Source organism: Poeciliopsis prolifica, unplaced genomic scaffold (assembly GCF_027474105.1).
Source record: "Poeciliopsis prolifica strain line A6 unplaced genomic scaffold, Auburn_PproV2 SCAFFOLD089, whole genome shotgun sequence".
In the NCBI taxonomy this organism is placed as follows: domain Eukaryota; kingdom Metazoa; phylum Chordata; class Actinopteri; order Cyprinodontiformes; family Poeciliidae; genus Poeciliopsis; species Poeciliopsis prolifica.
In genome coordinates this window covers 1179248-1194505 of record NW_026562464.1, presented here as the reverse complement: position 1 = coordinate 1194505, position 15258 = coordinate 1179248, and the positions used below count along the sequence as shown (strand labels likewise).

General features: G+C 36.4%; 1 protein-coding gene across 2 annotated transcripts in view; it reads right to left on the bottom strand.

Moving 5' to 3' along the window:
- Positions 1-13177, bottom strand: part of pot1 (protection of telomeres 1 homolog) — a 38680-nt gene extending 25503 nt beyond the window's left edge. The window contains exons 1-2 of one of the 2 annotated variants that reach the window (XM_055022731.1): positions 13111-13177; positions 343-476 (exon numbers count right to left, since the gene is read on the bottom strand). In XM_055022731.1, the coding sequence (XP_054878706.1) occupies positions 343-476; positions 13111-13177 (201 nt within the window). Of the gene's footprint in view, positions 1-342; positions 477-13110 lie in introns of those variants that run through there. The other variant, XM_055022732.1, reaches the window with a different exon arrangement.
- Between the last annotated feature and the right edge of the window lie 2081 nt (positions 13178-15258).

Here is a 15258-nt window from a genome sequence, read left to right as displayed (position 1 = left end):
GTTAGCAGAAATCAAGGGGAGAATGTGAGCAGTGTGACAAGAGCCTGATTGACAGAGCAAAGACCTTCATCTGGGCTCTTACTGGTTATTCCTGACCAAGTTGTTTATTTATGTAGTTCGCACTGGGAGAAGGCAGAAAAACTGGATTATGAGTTTCATAATATACTCTCAGGGCATTAAGACAATTTTAACAGCTACGTAAAAAAAAAAAAAAAAAAAAAAAAAACATTTTTAATAAATGTTACATAACCCAGCTTTAAAGCAGAGACAAGGAAAGTACATCTTAATCAACTTCAGAGGTTTCCAGGCAGCAAAATAAGACAAATGGTGACTCAAACAAACCTTGACTGTTTTGTTGTTGTAGTTAGTGTTTGGGCAGAGGAGAGCCATGGAAATCCTAGTCAGATGTGATGGTACCTGGGAGCCTGGCTCTGACCCCGCTGACATAACATACACAGTCATGATGTTATGGTGACCTGGGATGGGATAAAAACCACAATTTTTTTTTTTCTCATGCAGCGCAAACATTATATTAGTATTATCCACACAATACTAAGACTGAAGGTCTTTTATGTAGAAATACACACACATACAACTTCATAGCCAATTCCAACAAGACCAAGAGATGTATTCTGGACCCATGTAAGCTAAAGACATTACATACAGAGGCAATAAACAAACAAAAACATTATTGATTTTTTCAAACTGTTAACTGTTTTTTTGATCTGGCACCCTGCACTTAAACCTAAAAGTATGGGTATTTAAATATACGAAGTCTCATATCCAAATGTGAGGAAATAGGAACATTGCTAATTGGATCTAACTTGGATTTTTATGTCTAAGTGAAACCTGACTAACTGATAACATTCCTACAAATATGACTGATGCACCTGGATATACATGTTTTAGGAAGGATAGAGTTTGAATTTTAATAATATATTATTATTTTTTATATTGAAAAAAAAAAGAGTTAATCATCAGTTAATCAATGGTCCGTCTTGTATCACTAAAAACAGTCAAACCTCAATAGATTTAATTTTTTCAAATAAACCTGGTCAAATTATAAAAGCCAATAACTTAGTGTGCAGCTTATCCAACCACAATGTCACTCTCATCGGAAGAAAATTACATTGAAATTGTTTTGTCAGTCATTATAATACACTGAAACAAACTGTAATACAAATTCCAAGAAAGGATGTACCGAAATTTGAGGCTGAATTTGAAAGGGTTAATTGGGATGACGTCTCAAACCAGAATCAGATAAATTATTTCTGCAGTACATATACTCTCAATGTTTGTAATACTACAAATACGTTTCTTAAAACTCAAATGAAGGGACAAAGAAAAATACAGCTACTTTGGGGATCGGTGGACATTCGGCAGTTAATAAAAAAGAGAGACTACACCCTAAAATCTTTTCTTAAAAACAAAAGAACCACAGATTGCCTGCTTTTTAAAAGTTTGAGGAACAGAGTAGTTAAAGATATGTACAAATCTAAAGCTTAATATTATATGTTTTGTTAGAAGCAGGATGGAATGGTAAGACGATCTGGAAACAATTAAACAGTTAATTGAATCCCAATAATGCACGCACTAATTACAAATATGAATTTGTAGTAGCAGGAAAAAATTGTAATTGATCCTTCTCAGCTAGCAACAATGTTTAATGATTTTTTACTCTCTTCAGTTAAAGACTTGGCATCAAAGTTCCAACCAGCTCCAAGGGATATACATGGTACAAAACAAAAGAAAGTGTCCCAATTTGTTTGAGATAAATGAAATTCATTACTCTGACATTCAAAAAGCTATCAACAGCTTAAGCAGTTCTTATGCAAAGGATATGTATAATTTAGATGCTACATTGTTTTTTTTTTAATACAGCAATATTTTAGAACCTTTAACTCACATAGTTAATATTTCCATTAGAACAGGGCAATTTCCCAGTGCATGGAAAAAAGCTTTGGTGAAACCGATTTTTAAATCAGGAAGTCCCAATGAAATCAGCAACTACAAGCCTATAAGTCTCATTCCGGTCATGGCAAAAGTGCTGGAGAAAATTATTCTAGAACAACTACTATTGTATTTAGAAAGTAACAATCTTCTGCATCCTCTTCAGTTTGGCTTCAGATGTAATCATTCCTTAGAGACTGCTATAAGTTTATTGCTTGAAAAGGTTAAACAATCACTTGATAGGGGACAAATCACTGATGCAATTTTTCTTGACATGAAAAAGACTTTTGATACGGTTGATCACAATTTACTTTCAACTCTTAATTTGTCAGAACTATCGTTGTCTTGGTTTCAGTCATGTCTGAAAGATCGTGAACAATGTGTTGCCATTAATAAAAGTAAATCTGTGTTCTGCAAAATAGCAGCAGGGATTCTACACGGAACAATCCTAGGTACAGTCCTTTTTAGTCTATATGTTAACAGTCTTCCTGAAATTTGTCCTGAAGTTATCTTGCAAATGTATGCTGATGATACCATTGTTTACACATCGGACAAGAGTAGTATTGTAGTCAGTGAAAAACTTCAGAACAGCCTGCAGAGATTATCATCATGGCTAAATGATCCTTGCTTAACTCTCAGTACAAAGAAAACAAAGTGTATTTGCTTTTCAATCAAGAAACATCATTACAGTCCTTGAATATCCAGATCAATGGGAATCCTATTGAACAAGTATCACAAGAAAAATATTTAGGAATAATTCTGGATGCTCAGTCAAATTTTAGGAGTGTGACGGGGTTCATTCCATAGAGACTGCCAGCACATTGTGATGACTACACCACATCACATAATTCGCTCCTGGTGCGCTCCAAATCGAAAACTTCACTCAAAAGAAAACCGGAAAAACGTCTACCTGAAAATAACCGATTAGAACCGCGTGTGCACCCACGATGAACCGCACTTCCTTCTTGGTTCGAGGACGAGGGCATTTTTGGATTGCTTCAACTTCGTCCACCTGTGGTCGCACCTCCCCTCTCCCTAGCTGGTAACCCAGATATCTAGTCTCCTGTTGTGCCCAAACACACTTTGATATGTTTAGTGTCAGTCCTGCTTCTCCAATCTTTTCCAACACTCTTGCTAGATGTGTGACATGGTCCTCCCAGCTATTGCTGTAAATGATTACATCATCGAGGTAAGCAGCGCCGTAGTCTTCACTTCCTTGCAGTACTTTGTCCATTAGCCGCTGGAAGGTGGCTGGAGCACCATGCAGACCGAATGGCATGACAGTAAACTGAAACAAACAAGAAGGGGTACGAAATACTGTGTACTGTCTGCTTGAAGGCTCCAATGGAACCTGCCAGTATCCTTTACACAGGTCAAGGGTGGTAATGAATTTTGCTTTTCCAATCCTTTCCAGCAGCTCATCCACCCTGAAACTGCATTAAGCTTTCTGAAGTTAATGCAAATCCGCAGTGAGCCATCTTTCTTACACACAATGACCACTGGACAGCACCATTCAGAGTTTGAAGGTTCAATAATACCTGACATTAGCATGGCCTCGACTTAATCTCGCAGCTGTCCCACCAACTGCTGGCTGAAAGTGAGGACGTGGTACTTGCTGTGGTTGCTGCAAAGACATCCTAAGATTTTGCAGTTCCTTCAGCAGCTCTTTCTCTTGCTTTTGCTGACCTGCCATAAAGTCCTTCATCAAAGTGAGAAACTCACTGCCAAACACACTTGATCCACTGGGGCCAGGCTTTGTTTCACCTTCCTCATCTGATTCATTCGACGTCTGCATGTTCTCCCATTCTTTGTCAGGCATCTGCTCTTCCATCTTTGAATGTGATCAAAGACCATATCTTTGCTTCTCCAAACGAGATCCTCTTCTCCGGCTTGCCATAATCCCACTCCTGACACCATGTGTGATAGGGTTCTTCTATGACTTGGGCCACCACACATAAAGATTGACGGACCACGGCCAGAGATTATCTTAATGAATTTTATTTTCTTTCAAAACAGTGAATCAAAGGCGGCCAATGCAAGGTATTTACAAAAATGTCCAAAATGAGTTAAAAATCAAAACACCACAGCAGTACCTTCAAGTCCTAGTTCACCACCTCCAATGTGACACTTCTCGCGTCTAGGTGCAGACTACACCTCTGTGAAACAGAGCCCTGCTTTAGTAGCCACAGGCTACGCCCAGAGGAAGTCCCATGAAACAAAACAAAATAAACAAACAAACAAAACTAAGCAATTATTTCTAACTCAAATCCTTGAAATATACAAAATAATAATAAGGAAAAATAAATACATTTATAATACATCACATAATTCGCTCCCGGTGCGCTCCAAATTGAAAACAACTTCATTCAAAAGAAAATCGGAAAAACATCTACCTGAAAATAACCGATTAGAATGAACGTCAAACGAGAACACCGCGTGTGCACCCATGATGAACCACCTCAATCCAAACTAAAAGGAAAAGAAACAGGTAAGTTGACAACTGTGCATGTTTGTATATATTTGCTAACACGGACTCTTTACTTGACTCTCAGATCGTGACGGCTCGTCCGTCACAAGGAGCCATGTTGAAATATAAATATTAAATATAAACTGTTATAAAATTATTTTAAATTGTTTAACACTTCACTATACAGAGATGTTTCTGAACTCAATAATCCTCTCACATTTTTGTATGGAGCTTCTGTCTGGTCTTCTATAAGTCAAACTATACTTAAACCATTAGCAAGTCTCTATAATCGGGCTTTAAAGGTTTTTTCTCAAAAGCTAATCAGATTTCATCATTGTCACATTTTGGCCAATTTTAGACTTTCCTAATTTTGTAAATTATAATCTTCTAAAATTCATTTTTAAGTGTTTAAACGGATATGCACCTACATCATTAAGCGATTGCATACAGAGATGCAGGGCCATAGCAGATATACTAGAGCGGCTTCAGATGGAAATTGTAAGGTCCCCTTTCGAAGAACCACTTTTGCTCAAAGTGCTCTGTCCGTGAGAGGATCTGCAGTTTGGAATTCACTTCTTGTTTATTTAAAGTCATTATCCAGTTTTAGTACGTTCAAAAAACAAACAAAACTCGCTATGTCAAAAACTGAATTGTATCCATTTTTAATGTTTTATGTTCACTGTAGATGTTGTCAACATTATGTTGTGCTATTTTAAATGATTATCACTTCAATTTTTAAAGGTACTTTCTAAAAGCCCATCTAGGGACAAGTGCTGCGAATTAGCTGTTGCTATTGCACTATGACGCAAACATGGAACTGCTGTTTAGTTCAGTTTGTCTATGTCAATGTGTGTCTGTCCCTACCAAATAAACGTAAATAAATAAATAAATTGTAGGCACATTAAATGTTATTGTTTATATCCAGAAATTTTATGCATGCGCACATTGCTGGAGGGCAAAAAGAGGTTTCTTTTACTTGCCATGCACAGCTGCTCTGTTGAGGTAGAACAATTTTGATAAAATTAAACCTGGAGATCAGTCGAGGTCAACTGATACATCAGCCATCCCATATTTTGGGTCAATATTTGTGACATTTGCCTTGTATAGGCATTAATGCCTTCACTGATCCAATAGCTTCAATGATCCAATAGCTATACTCTTAGCCTGAACCCGGAAATGAGAGCAGGTAGCACCAGTATTGGCTTCTCTGCATTGGCTGCCAGTTTCTTATTGGATTGATTTTAAAATTCTCTTTTTGGTTTTTAAAGCTATAAATGGCATAGCCCCCCATTATCTCCAAGACCTTCATCACGACCATTCCACTTCTAGAATACTTCTGTCAAATAATAAACTACTCTTACATATTCCGAGAATCAGACTGAAAAGCAGAGGAGACCCGGCATTTGCTGTCACTGCTTTTAATGTGTGGAACAACTTACTCTTCAATGTTGTGAAGCAATTATTTCTAACTCAAATCCTTGAAATATACAAAATAATAATAAGGAAAAATAAATACATTTATAATACATCACATAATTCGCTCCCGGTGCGCTCCAAATTGAAAACAACTTCATTCAAAAGAAAACCGGAAAAACATCTACCTGAAAATAACTGATTAGTCTGGAACACTTCAAAACACTCCTTAAAACTAATTTTTATTCTACAGCATTTCCATAAGGTCAAACATTGTAATTTATTTGTCCTGCCTGTTTTATTTTGTTTTTATTTATAATCTGTGCTCTTATGTGTTTTAATCTATAGTTTTATGAAAACTGTATAGCACATTGGTGCAGTAAATACCTGTTTTTAAAGTGCTTTACAAAAATAAATTGATGTTGATATTGACCAAAGAAGTTGATCACCAGGGCATATTTATCCTGCAGGTTTTTATATTGTAAAAATGCAACTGCATAAAGTTCGAGAGACAATGCTTTAGACTGGGAACGAAGTATCTGGAGCAGTAAGCTTGTGTTACTATTGTACCTGAAATATCCGGTGCCAGGTACAATGACAGCAAGTTTCCTGCTATTATTGCCCCCCTTCCCTCTCATAATACCAATGGGTGGGGGAGATTTTCCTCAGCACCCATAAAAATATGATGCCTTATTTTAATGGGTTCTTATTTTGAAATTATACATCAGATCAGTATCACATTTGCTGGGTGTCTTCTAGAGGTGTCCTTCTACCACCCAGAAGTGAGAGAAGTCACTGAAAAGTGTTTTTCAGCAATAAGCATGACAACTTAGGAAACCATTTTCCTAAGTTCTGACCTAAACCATTTTATTTTCATGGGCTCTTATTACATATCAGATCTGTATGCCATCTGCTGGGTGCCTTCTAGAGATGTCCCTCTGTCACCCTCAACTAAGATATGTGTCTGGTGACAGAGACTTTTTCAGCAATGTGTATGTCAACTTTGGAAAACTAAAAATTTAAAACTAAAAATTTTTTTGATGGGCTCTCATTTTGAAATACACATCACACCTTCATGCCATTTACTGTGCATCTTCTAGAAATATTTTTGAGTCACCATGAAGTGAAAGAAATCATCGGTAATGTGTTGTTTATGTACGGAGCCCTCCAGCAACATGGGGGAAATTTTTTCTTTTGCATTACTACGCAAAACTTTTGCGTTCCCTCGCAATAATGTACTGATCAGTTAATGCATCATAATTGAATACTGTGAGCAGAACAGAAACTTTCCCTAAGGAGGGAAAAAACAAAAATACATCCTAATTTGGACTATTTCTGAGCACCATTAATTTGCCGTGTTATACACGGCAAATTAATGCCGTGTATAATCTAAATTAATGCCGTGAATCTAAATCTTCTATTTAGATTCACAAATACCTATCAACCCAGTTTGACAATCCATATATCTACCTTTGGGGCTCTTTAGCAGAGGTAATAAAATTAACATTAAGACAGCCCCCACAGAGGGAAGGCACACCTCCTAATGCATATATTTAAATTTAGAGAAAGGCACAGGCTTATAAAAGTTTTCGTTTGCAACAGAGAATTCGAATTGCTTTCTGCCCAAGTCCGCGATTCCCGGAAAATGCATTTTCTGCTTTCTTTCTTTCAACTCGTGTAATTATTTCTGTTTTGTCACGTCTTGGACTTTTTGATAATCTAGTGTTGAAATAGAATTTTAAAGTAGCACAATAGTACATAAGTTAACTTTTAGGTTAAGATAAACTTAGATACAAATCCAAACTAAAACAACGGCTCACTCTCTGAACGTATATAAATTCTTAGGGAGGAGTCGACAGAAAAGACAGGCCTAGACTCCTTAAATCTCTTTAGACAGGGAGTCTGTCTGCGAGGCAATTAACAAATTCCTTAGCATGGTTCAAAAGTTCACTAGGATCTTAAAACTTTTTATAAATAATTTTATCTATATTAGAATTAACTATATTTCTTTAAGCATGTTTTGAATTAGTTACTTCTTAGATCCAACTTATAGTCATTATTTAGCATTACATTTTGTGCAAGCTTGGTTAAAAATACAAACTACTTTCTTGTGGAATCATTTGAGGCAGAAAACTAAAACAGACTAAATTTAGCTCAGGGAGAGTTTGCAGGAGACGCCTGGTACGGCAAAGACCCAGTTTGACAATCCATATATCTGCCTTTGGGGCTCTTTAGCAGGAGGTAATAAAATTAACATTTAAGACAGCCCACACAAAGGAAAAACACACCTCCTAATGCATATATTCAAATGAGGAGAATACACATTCTCAAAAAATGGTTTGTTTCACAGCAGAAGTTCGAGTCTCTTTGTGCTGAGTGAAAGTTTCCCAGAGGATGCATCTTCTGTTTTTCCCTTTTTACTCAGCTAATTGTTTCTGTTTTGTCATGTCTTGGACTTTTGATAATCTAGGTGAGATGCTTATTGTAACATTCTTCTTGCATTGAATTTCTCTGGATAAAACTCTGGATATCTGAAGTCTGACGTCGTAAGATTGGTCTTTCTCCCTCCACACGTACACAGACACAAGAACCTAGGACAGAGGAATAAATTAACGAGCTAAATCAAGTTATTCCTCTTTATAATTCTTAACACTAGGTAAGATGCTTATTGTAACATTCTTCTTGCATTGATTTTCTCTGGATAAAACTCTGGATATCTGAAGTCTGATGTCGTATGATTGCTCTTTCTCCCTGCGCATATTGAGGCTCAAGAATCCGGGATCACAGGAATGAATTAACGAGCTTAATCAAGTTATTCCTCTTTTAATTCTTAACACTGTCAATTAAACTGAATGTTAGAACCTTGACATGATTATATGAGTTGTTTTACCAAGAAATCGATCAGAAGCGACATGAAATTTTTCAGATCCACCTCATTCGCCTGTCTGGCTGTAATGCGCTCTCCCGACACGGGGAACAGATTTTCACAGGAGAACCGAATTTTGCACAAGACCTGAAACTCAGATGCGTCGGACAAAACCGCGCATATTGCTTTCAACAAGTCACGTGACTGATACAGGAACTGTTTCGAAATGACACTGGCGGGCCAAACTGTGTTTATAAGGAAGCAAATCTGTCAACGGAATGCATTTACCCAAAAAAATTCTTGATAATTTACGGTACAGCGTCAACTATAGAGCAGCCTCAAAGCAAACGAAAGGTTTCATACTTTGGGACCATTTTGTTCTTACATCAGAAAATAAGACCTTGGTTATCACTTGGTTGTTGTTTCATCAGGTTCTTTCTAGTTGATCTATCTGAATCCAAATTTAGCTGAAATTGACTTTTAGTTTTTTACTTTCATGTTATGTTCTGCAGGTTAAGTGTGGCATATGTTTGACAGAAATGTCTTATTTAAATAAATCCACCTCCTCAATGCTGAGGCATCATAGGGACAGGCATCAGAATGAAGTCCCAGATACACCTAGGATAAACTCACCCTTTCTACAAATTACTCAGTTGCTTTTTATAAATTATTTTACATAAATGTATTGTTTACTTAATTTTTTCTACAGCAGGAGAGGTTGTGTCAAAAAACATAACATACTAAATTTCAAAATTTTGGAAAATGTTATTTTTGAATGAAAATTTGTTAATAAATAAAAAAGAAAAGCAGTCCACAAGAAACCTCATTCCAAACAAGTTCACTTAAATTTTCACTTTATGGTACATGTTCACATTATTTATCGACTGTATCTAAGTATATCAAATATATTTTGAATTTAACTGAAGATATGACATTATAATATACAATAAAATACAATGACTTAAATCCTATTGTTTAGACCAAGTCATCAAATCAACTACGTTGCCTGTAGGGATTTTTAATGTCCAGCAGTGTCAGTATTCAGTGATACAGTAACACAGTTTTGCTATGAAATGGGTCATGACACCTCATTTACCCATCTCTAGCTCGCAGTATAAGATGCTGGTTCTGCTCTCGCTCTTGGACCGCTGCTAAATGCAATTAGTAATATTTCACAGATGTAGCGCCACTCATTCTCCACCAGATAGTGAACTTTTAAGTTATATGCTGCTTAAAAATGGAGCATATAACTTAAAAATATATATAATAATAATATGTCTATTATGTCTAAATTTTGTGAATTTATTGACAGATCATTTTTCTATTTTGCCAGGTACCACAGTATCATTTATACCTAAAGTGGAAAATTAACAGGCGATTGGCAGAAATTGGCCTCGTGGATGATCGGTATCGGAATCAGCAGCGAAAAACCTGATCCGAGCCTCCCTAATTTTAATTTATTTTCAGATACATAATTTCCTTTTGCAACGGCATAAACACAAAACCTAAACTTTTGAAGCATCTGGAAATCTACTTAATACATCAAACATGAACCGAATGTGCACTTAAATTCTGAAAGAAACTGGTAAATGAGGGTAGAGTTCTTGTGCCATCGCGCATGTGAAAATCAAGTGTGGGCTGACTTTGCTGTCATTTTTGAAGAGGCGGCTAGCTTTATCGTGGTAGCGTGATCGGAATAAGGTGGTAGTGGATGCGAGTAATGAGCTCTGGGTAGCGAACTCCTTAAATAAGTAGCTGAACATCTATGAAGTCCAGACGAGACACAAAAAAGTTTCGTCGTAAATTAATAATAATAACTTAAAGTGTCCAGTGATAACGGGAAATATAACTACAAGCAAGGGAAAACAACAACAGTAATGGCTAACAGCAAAACTAACAGCAAAGCTAACAAGGCTCTACTAACACACGACTACTGTATGGACACCGATGCCAAAGGGACTAAAAATGCCCTAACATCACCGTGCAAGGCCCCAGTACCACAGAAGAAGACAAAGGGTGACGAGGAGGTCAGTTCAAAAGATCCACTAAGCAACAACTCATGTGCAGGGAGCTCAACATCCGTTTCTCTGAGGACCTCAGCAAAGAAGACCGGGAAGCACGACTAGCTGTGTGGCCCAAAGTAGAGCAAGCAAGGAGAGCCGGGATAAAGGTGGTGTTCAAAGGTCCACATGCCTTCATCAACAGACAACGAGTTACTCTTTAAGGACACAATAGCTCTGAAAGACATTTCTGACTCGAGATAATTTTATCAGTTCAGGAGTTTTTGCTACCTACAGTTGAATTTATTCTCAAGTAAAACCCATTCAAATACTGTTCAGCCTTTCATTTTATTTCCTTATTATTATTATTATTATTATTATTATTATTATTTTTATGTTCAACTTGAAAAGTGAACTTTCATTCATTTCTGTTAATGCAAGAGGCTTAAGAAATTTGACGAAAAGTAAGTTTCTTTTTATTTTGTAAAGGGAAAAATGCAAATATAATATTCTTACAGGAAACTCATTCTAAACAAGAATTTAGCATTTTTTGGTGTAAATGGGGAGATGACTCTTTCATGACTCTTCAAGAGTCATGAAATAAGGGGTCGCTATTCTTCTAATAGAATTTCCAATGTCAGATAATTTCAAGTAAAATGAATGAAAATGGTCACTGGTTATTCCTCACTGTCTGTTTGAATATTACTTATTTTGTTAAATATATATGGTGATAATAATCTAAACCTGAACAAATTATTGCTAGAAGAAATAACCCTAAATTTAGATCACCTAAAATCATTTTACTCAACAAACAATGTTGTAATCGGTGGGGATCTCAACCTTGTTGATGAATTTTATGATAAATGGTCTTCTAAACATAACTCAAGTTACCCAAACAAAATATTTAAAATTTTTTGCAATGAACAAAATCTAGTTGATGTGTGGCGTCATCTTAATCCCAACTGTATAAAATTTTCAGGGTTTGGATCAAATAGCAAATCAAGACTTGATTATTGGGTTGTAACAAATGAATTATTGACCAATGAAATCAACTCAAATATCTTTGCTGCACCGTTGACTGACCATAGTCTTATTTCCTTACAAATGAAACCTCAAAACTGAAAATCAGGCACAAGTAAATAGTAGAAAATTACTACAGTGTCCTTAAAAATGACACCTACTGCCAAAAAAAATCAAATAATTAATCTAAAATATTAAAGACTCTGAAAATTTAAATAGTCCTGTTCAAAAATGGGAATTCTTGATTTCAAGATCAGACAATTTTCTATCTCGTTCAGTAAACAAATTAAAAAAGAACTAGATATTAGAAAGGTGGATCAACTCAAAAATTGCACTTCCTGAATCTATTTCTAGAGGTATGGTAACTTTTGGAGTGTTATTAAAAAACAAAACTATAGAACTCTGTTGTAACTTACTGTAATATTTTGTTTGGCAAAATTCTTTATTCATAAACAAAGAGTGCTGAGATCATCCCGGTTTTTCACATTTTTTTATCTGGATTCCAATTATACTTGAAATCTCTGAAACATTGAATCACATGATTATCACACAATATTAATGGAATTGCCCACCGATGTATATCAATTCTAACATATGAATCCCGTTGTTGCTATTTTAGTTATTGTTTCATTATTATTAATTATATAAAAATATTTTTTTCTTATCAATATTACTTTGTATTTCCATTTTGTAATCTGCCTTTACTATGCCCTCTACAGAGTTGCACTGTTGTAATCGTCTTACTTGTTTGTGATTACTTTGTTTAAATGGTAAAAAATAATAATAATAACTTTACTGCGGTAAGATGCTCTGCTGTAAATCTTTTTTTAGAAGCTAGCATTTCTTTAAGCTTCTCCAGACCTTTTCCCCTGCATTGCTGCTGGTTCATAATGTTCTATAACAATAAGCACAACGTTTTGTCGTGTTTGGTGCGTTGTTTCTGCATAGAAACAAGGTAAAAACGATGCAGTTGGCTTCGGTAAATAATCACAAACAGATTGAAACACGTTTCAATCTAATAAGCCTCATATTGTGGCAATGAAATCCCAGCTTCCAGAGAAAACCGAGACTAAAAAGACCCAACCATTCCCCATTAAAGCCGCATTTTGAATCAGAAAAGAAACCTAGTTCGACTTTTAATGTAGGTTGTAGCAAGAATAGTTTGTCAAAATTAACAAACTAAATGAAGTAGCGCTTATTATCCAATGCTGGCTTATCGGTAACTCTTGCAAAGCAAAACATGACTTTCAAACCGAGTTTGGTCTCACACACGTTCGTTGACGAATGCGTAAGCTTATCCAGCATTAAACCATTCAGAATATGTTTCCATGTAAACTTTATGTTTTCATGAAAACCCTGGAAACAACAATGACAATAAGAAAAGCACAACTTACGGTTACAGGAAATAACTGCTTTCCCTCCCCTGGTTTTGAACAGACGGGAAATTCCTCCGACGCGCATGCGCACAAGGAAACCAAACAACCACTTAAAAATGGAACCATAAACCACAACCCTAAGACAGAAGATTTGAAACTATAAATATAAACTTAAGCGAAATAAGTTATACAGTCCACATTTAGCCAAATATAAAAATATCCAAGGCACCGCCCTGACTTCTTTTATAAACAGCGCAGGTGGTGGAAGATGGAATGTTTATCTGGCTAAAATAATCTCACAGGCAGGTACGTGCAGAGGGAGGAGGTGCGGAAGAGACTGTAGTCCAGGGGCGGATCTATTGGGGTGACATAGTCATGTAAAAATAGTTATTGCAAATCGGACAGTAAGCGCATGAATCTATTTTTTCCGACAACATTGAACGCAACAAAAAATGTAACCTGAGACATGTGCAAGAGGACAGAGCGCGAGGCAACATTTCTGTATATGGATGATGAATAGTACTGAACTGGATATTATCGTGCGCCACACATGCCCCATTACTTGCCATTGACTCAGGAATATCAATGGTCAGAAAAATACTACAATCACGCAAAGAATCTGAAAAAATAATGCAATATTTAGCGGATAATTCAACTCCGTGATAGCCATAGATAATAAGTTTAAAAAGTTTCACATTTAATAGATGAGGAAAAAGTTTTAATTTAGAGAAAATGTTGAAAAAGTGAATAGTCAGTGATGTTAGCCTAACTGTTGCTAGCCTGGTATTGACTTTAATAACCTTAACATGTGCTACGCAGTTCGGTGTATTTTGGTTCCGTTAGCACAAAAAGAGGACAACTCACACACCAAGTCATCAGTGGAGCAGGTGTTTAAATCAGTTGATCATCCGCCGCTGAGAGAGCTTATCCTGTTCTCTCTCGTCCTTACTGATAACTCTGCCTGGGAATTATTTTTAAAGCGACAGTTTTTATAGTTATATTTACATTTTTGACATCTTAACTGGATTACTCCAAACCTAAGAACTGGGGGATTTTCTTACTTTTATTGGGGCCTTTACATTTATGCAATCACCTATGTTCGTGACTGCCATCTAGTGGACATAAACAATTCATTCAATCATCACACTCCCTTGCTGGCAAATGTAGGAATTGCAAGTAACCGGCCTTTGCCCATAGTTCCACAGCAGTGCTGCACTCCCACAGCAGGTGCCTCTCCAATTCTGGCACGCCACAACCGGGTCGGGGGCAGATGATTGTCGGTGACATGCAGCGGGAGTGCATAACGGCTGTGACTAGGAGGATCCTATGAGCCACCATCCATACCAGGTGCTAGAGTCTGTTTGGAAGGATGGAATGGCTCATGTTGTGATAAAATATTATTTCATTAATAAAGTGAGGTGACTTACCCAAAGCAGCCAGCAGGGATGGTTTCTGTGTTGAAGCTAGCAGCAGGCAGCAGTACAACAACTCATGGTGCTGATTTTCTACATTTCTAAATGTATTCTAAGCCATCTGGTTTGACAAAGGAGCGGATTTTGATGACAATAGCATATGGTTTGTTTGGGGTATCAGCAAAAACAGTTGAACTTGAAGCTGAAACCCGACAGGTGCAAAAATGCGGTTCTTTCAAGTCCAGGTGTCAAAATAGAACTGAACATGAAAAGTAATTACTCTGTTGTAACTTACTGTAATATTTTGTTTGTCAAAATTCTTTATTCATAAACAAAGAGTGCTGAGATCATCCATCAGAAATGGTTCTCCTAAAGACCATTTCTGATGTTCAGAACATTGTTAATACACATTTCTGGCACCTAGCATGAGCTCAAAGATTAAATTAGAAACTAAGCTGTGATTTCTGGCTTGAAAGCACAGTTTGAAGATAAATAAAACAAAATAAAACATGGTTAAAATATGAGACTTTTGAAACCAAATTCAAGCCCCTTCAGAGAAGCATTCAGATAAAATGCCATCATCCAACAGAGGCACTGAGATGACATTTTAAAGCTGAGCTGAGTTCATTCAGAAAAAAATAAGTTTAAAAAGTAAAAAGACAGAATATCAGTTTGAAAATTGACTTTTAAAGCCAATTTCTGTCTTTGAAAGCCAGGAATTGGCTATAAATGCAGAGCAGCATCAAGGCAAAAC